At 34.4% G+C, this 5,792-nt stretch overlaps 1 protein-coding gene across 1 annotated transcript; it reads left to right on the forward strand.

Annotated features, from left to right (window-relative positions):
• The first annotated feature begins 4,263 nt into the window (after positions 1-4,263).
• On the forward strand, positions 4,264-5,037 carry LOC140918776 (secreted RxLR effector protein 161-like). The gene is made up of 2 exons (XM_073363572.1): positions 4,264-4,662; positions 4,924-5,037. Exons 1-2 carry the CDS (start codon positions 4,264-4,266, stop codon positions 5,035-5,037), a joined length of 513 nt encoding a protein of 170 aa, XP_073219673.1.
• Positions 5,038-5,792: the final 755 nt, after the last annotated feature.

Consider the following 5,792-nt stretch of genomic DNA (forward strand, 5'->3'; position numbering starts at 1 on the left):
ATATATGAAATTATGGGTGGGCATATTACAGCGCTTTTTTGAGAAAGCGTTGTAAAATGCACACCCATATATGAAATTATGGTTGGGCATTTTACAACGCTTTTTTGAGAAAGCACTGTAAAATGCACACCCATATATGAAATTATGGTTGGACATTTTACAGCGCTTTTTTGAGAAAGCGCTGTAAAATGCAGACCATAATATGAAATTATGGGTGTGCATTTTACAGCGCTTGTGTTAAAAAGCGCTCTAAAAGCAGACCCATAACTCATATAATGGGGTGCATATTACAGCGCTTTTTTGTGAAGAAGCGCTGTAAAATGTGCATAACAAGCGCGCGTTGTATTTACATGTTCTATAGCGCTTTTTTAAAAGCACTGTTGTATCATTTACAACGCTCGATTCCACAGCGCTTATTTTTTTGAAAAAGCGCTGTAAATGGCTTAAAAAAAGCGCTGTAAAATGCGTTTTTTCGCGTAGTGATTGTTGGTTCATAAACAATGATAAATACTATGAGATCAATTTTGAGAAGACTTTAATCTTGTAAAGTTCAATCATTAATAGTGGATCAATCTTATTTGCTTGTCCGTGACGTAGGTCTCATCAATTGAGACTGAACACGTAATTCTGAGTGTTATTCTTCTCATATCTTTCTTTAATTTTCGTTTATTTTGATTTTGAAAAAACTGTTTTTTCAAAACTGCAGAAAACGAAGAACAATAATCAGTCTCCATTTTCTAGTTTTCAGAACATTCTTTATTTTCAGCAGAAAAACGAGAACGTTCTTCGTTTTTTGTTTTTTCTTTGCAATTGTTTGTTTTCTATTTTGTTGGTTAATTCTTGTTGTAGATCCCAATATTGTTTTAACAATTGGCGCCATATGTAGGAAAGGAAGCAACAATGGTTGGAACCACAAAATTCGACATTGAAAAATTCAATGGATCAAATGATTTTGGTATATGGAAAATAAAAATGTATTATGTTCTGGTACAACTAGGCTTGGTGAATGGATTAAAGGGTGAATCGGCTTTTCCAATAACAATGACTGCACGAGAAAAGGAAGAACTGATTGAAAAAGCAAAGAGCACTATCATCTATCATCTTGTGTCTTGGAGACAAAGCTTTGAGGGAAGTTGCAAGGGAACCAACAACAGCAGTCTTATGGCTTAAACTTGAATCTCTCTACATGACTAAATCAGTTTCAAATAGGCTCTTATTGAAAACAACAATTGTTCTCTTTTAAAATGGATGAAGAGAAATCTGTCACATTCCAACTTGCTGATTTTAACAAGATCCTTGATGATTTAGAGAATTTAGAGGTTAAGCTAGATGATGAAGACAAAGCTCTGATCTTGCTTAAAGCCCTGCTAAGTTCATATGAACATTTCAAGGATTCTATTAAGATTGGAACAAAACAAACAATTACTCTTGAAGAAGTGCATGCCTCCATCCGAACAAAGGAAAGCTATATAAGACTTGAGATCAAGAATGATAATCATGTTGAAAGTCTAAATGTGACCAGAGGAAGAACTGACAAGAAAAGATCAAATGGATATAAACAAAGGTCCAATTCAAAATCAAAATTTGAAGGGAAGTATAGATGTTTCCATTGTCACAAGAAGGGATATTTCAGGAAAGATCGCCCTGAAAGAAATGAATCAAGAAATTCTCAAGATTCAGGAAATACTGCACTTGTTGATGTTGGTTATGAATCTGCAAAGGCATTGACAATTTCAAATTCTGAAGGTGAAAAGAACTGGGTATTAGACCCAGGTTGTACTTTCCACATTTGTCCAAAAAAGGATTATTTTGAATCAATAGATCTTCGTGATGGTTGAGTCGTTCTACTTGATAACAATAAATCATGTAAAGTCCAAGGCAAGGGAACAATCAAATTCAAAATATTCAATGGCAAAGAGGTACTGCTGAATGATGTAAGGTACATACCTGAATTAAAAAGAAATTTAATTTTTGTTGGCATGTTTGACATACTAGGATATTCAACATACATAAAGAATGGTATTATGACTATTGTTAATAAAAATGATATCATTGTTAAAGGCATTAAAAGAAATGACTTGTATATTTTAGAAGGTCCTACTATAATTACACAAGCTTCAGTTGCTAGCTCTAATTTGCATTCATCTACTAGAACACGGTATATGAGGTTAGAACACGTAAGTGAAATAAGCTTAATTGAGTTATCAAAATAAAATTTGTTAATGGTGACAAAATTGAAAAACTGGAATTTTGTGATCACTGTATTCTAGGAAAGGCTAAGAGGGGCAGTTTTGGTGTTGGCCAACACAACACCTCTAGACCTTTTGAATATGCTCATTTTGATTTGTGGGGGTCCTTCAAGGACAAAAACTCATTCTGGCTGTTCTTACTTCTTAATCGTAATTGATGATTATTCTAGGAAAGTATGGATCTATGTCATTAAAAATAAAAGTGACACTTTTATGAAATTTAAAGAATGGCATATGCAAACTGTAACTCAAAAGAAAACTAAGCTGGAATGTTTAAGAACTGACAATGGTCTGGAGTATCTTTCAGAGCAGTTTAATAAGTATTGCAGGGACTTAGGTATTCAAAGACATAGAACAGTTGCAGGCACCCCTCAACAAAATGGCATTGCTGAAAGGATGAACAGAGCACTCTTGGAAAGGGTCAGATGTATGATCTTGAGTGCAGGGCTGCCTAAAATATTATGGGGAGAAGCTGCAGTTACATCAGTGTATCTGATCAATAGATGTCCTTCTCAGCTATTGGATTTAAGACACCAATTGAGATGTGGAATGACAAACCAACTGACTACTCCAATCTGAAGGTATTTGGTTCCTTAGCATTTGCTCACACAAGGCAAGATAAGTTGGATCCTAGAGCAATCAAATGTGTTTTCATTAGATATCCTAAAGGAATAAAAGGTTACAAGTTGTGGATAATTGACCAAGGTGTGCCCAAGTGTATCATATCAAGAGATGTAGTGTTTGATGAAACAAGAATGCCCATGATTGACAAAGAACATTCTCCGTCTCAACTATGCAGAAACGAAGAACATTCTCCGTTTCAGTCCTGTAGAAACGAAGAATATTGCAGAAACGTAGAACATTCTCTATTTCAGTGCTGCAAAAATGAAGAACATTGTAGAAACGCCTAATGTTCTCCATTTAACAGTGCTTCAAACAACAATGACGAGAGTGTTCAGATTGAGGTGGAGTCACTTGAAGATCAAGAGATTAATTATGAAGACATAACTAATACATCACTTGATGATAATGCTGCAACAAAAACAGATTTGGCCAATTACAACTTGGTAAGAGATAAAGAAAGAAAGGTTACCAAGCCTCCAACTAGATATGGTGAAGCAGATTAAATTTGTTATGCTTTAAGTGTTGCTGAAGATCTTCAAAGAGATGAACCAAACAACTACAAGGAAGCCATTAATGGTGAAGACAAAGAAGCTTGGATGTCAACAATGAATGAAGAGATGCAATCATTAGAAAAGAATCAAACCTAGATTTTGGTTGACATTCCTAAGAGTCAAAGGGTAATTGGATCAAAATGGGTGTTCAAGAGAAAAGAAGGAATTCAGAGTAAAGAGAAGATAAGGTTCAAAGAAAGATTAGTTGCAAAGGGATTTTCTCAGCTTGAAGGAATTGATTTCAATGAAGTATTTGCAGCTGTTGTAAATCATTGTTCAATCAGAATTCTGCTTTCAGTTGTAACTCAACAAGACTTGGAATTAGAGCAGTTGGATGTCAAAACAATATTTCAACATGGTGATCTGGAAGAAACCATTTATATGCAGCAACCTGAAGGATTTGCTAAAGGCAGTATCAAGGTTTGTCTTCTTAAAAATTCATTGTATGGCCTAAAGCAAAGTCCTAGACAATGGTACATGAAGTTTGATGATTTCATGATAAGAACTGGTTTCCAACGATGTAGTTTTGACAACTGTGTTTACATTCTGAAAGAGGAAAATTAAGAACGTTCTCCAGCTCAAGAACATTCTCCTGTTTGTCTGAAAAGTCAAGAATGTTCTGCAACTTACTTATTACTCTATGTGAATGATATTATTCTTGCAAGCTCAAGCAAAGACCAAATTAAAAGGCTCAAAGCTGATCTTAGAAACCAATTTGAGGTGAAAGAACTTGGAGAGGCCAAAATGATCTTGGGAATGAAAATAAAAAGAAACAAAATGAAGGGGAACTATTTATTTCTCAAGCTGCCTACTTGAAGAAAGTTGTCACTAAATATAGAATGCACGAGGCAAGAAAAGTTACTACTCCTCTGGGACATAATTATAAATTGTCTATGCAAGACTCACCTATGACTAATGAGGAAAGACAAAGAAGGAGTACCATTCCTTATGCTAGTGGAGTTGGTTGCATAATATATGGAATGATTTGTAGTAGGCCATATTTGGCTTATGCTGTGAATGTTGTGAGCAGATTTATGACTGATCCTGGAGCACTGCATTGGTCAGCACTCAAGTGGATTATGAGGTACTTAAATGGTTCACTAACAATAGATTTAAAGTTCAAAAAGACTCATCATGACAAGGAACCAATCAAAGGATATGTGGACTCGGATTTTGCTGGAAACATGGACACTAGAGAATCAATTTCTAGTTATGTTTTCACTCTATATGGAATTGCCGTAAGTTGAAGAGCAATTACACAGTCGGTGGTAGCACTTTCTACAACTATAGCTGAATTCATTGCGCTTACTGAAGGTGTTAAAGAAGCTTTATGGATTAAATGACTTATTGGTGAACTAGGAATAAATCAGAATTATGTTTCTATTTATCGTGACAGTCAAAGTGCTATACACTTATCCAAGCATCAAGTGTATCATAATAAGTCTAAACACATTGATGTTAAGTATCACTTCATAAGAGATGTGATTGATTCAAAGCAGGTTTCAGTTGAGAAGATTGCAATTGAGGACAACCCAGCTGTTGCTTTCACCAAATTACTTTCACAAGCTAATTTCAAGCATTGCTTGGACATAGTTGGCTTCGACAAAGAGTAAAGATGAAGTAATGGCTGCAAGATCAATGATTGAATTATTCTGATATTGAGTCAAGGTGGAGAATTATGGAAGTATGTCTCAAATCAGTAACAACTTGGAGTTAGTTAGTTATAACTGAATTAATTATGACAATGTTATTTATAGTTAGTGAAGAAGTTTGTCTTTAAATACTATAGTTGTAAATAAATTGTTGTAGTCGTTGTTGAATGTTGTAGAATGTCATAGCTGGAAAACTGTGAGTTAGAGATAGGCATGAGAAATTTGTGATTCATAAGAAATCAGAGAAGAAACATCAAGCGAGGAAAAGAAAGATTGAGTGAAAAGGCTAGTATTGTTGGTTCATAAACAGTGATAGATACCGTGAGATCAATTTTGAGAAGACCTTAATCTTGTAAAGTTCAATCATTAATAGTGGATCAATCTTATTTGCTTGTCCGTGACGTAGGTCTCATCAATTGAAACTGAACACGTAATTATGAGTGTTATTCTTCTCCTATCTTTCTTTAATTTTCGTTTACTTTGATTTTGAAAAAACTGTTTTTTCAAAACTGCAGAAAACGAAGAACGATAATCAGTCTCCGTTTTCTGGTGTACATAACATTCTCTATTTTCAGCAGAAAACCAAGAACGTTATCTGTTTTCGTTTTTTATCTGCAATTGTTTGTTTTCTGTTTTGTTGATTAATTCTTGTTGCAGATTCCAATATTGTTTTAACATGTTTAACATTAAATGACAATGACAAATGAAAAAGTGAT

The sequence above is a fragment of the Cicer arietinum genome, chromosome 7 (assembly GCF_000331145.2).
Source record: "Cicer arietinum cultivar CDC Frontier isolate Library 1 chromosome 7, Cicar.CDCFrontier_v2.0, whole genome shotgun sequence".
Taxonomy (NCBI): Eukaryota; Viridiplantae; Streptophyta; class Magnoliopsida; order Fabales; family Fabaceae; genus Cicer; species Cicer arietinum.

What these genes read in the sequence shown, in the direction of transcription:
- LOC140918776 (XM_073363572.1), top strand. Translation starts at nt 4,264, where the DNA reads ATGCACGAGGCAAGAAAAGTTACTACTCCTCTGGGACATAATTATAAA. An exon ending in TCACTCTATATGGAATTGCC is followed by an intron (nt 4,663 to 4,923) that starts GTAAGTTGAAGA and finishes GATTCAAAGCAG; the next exon opens with GTTTCAGTTGAGAAGATTGC.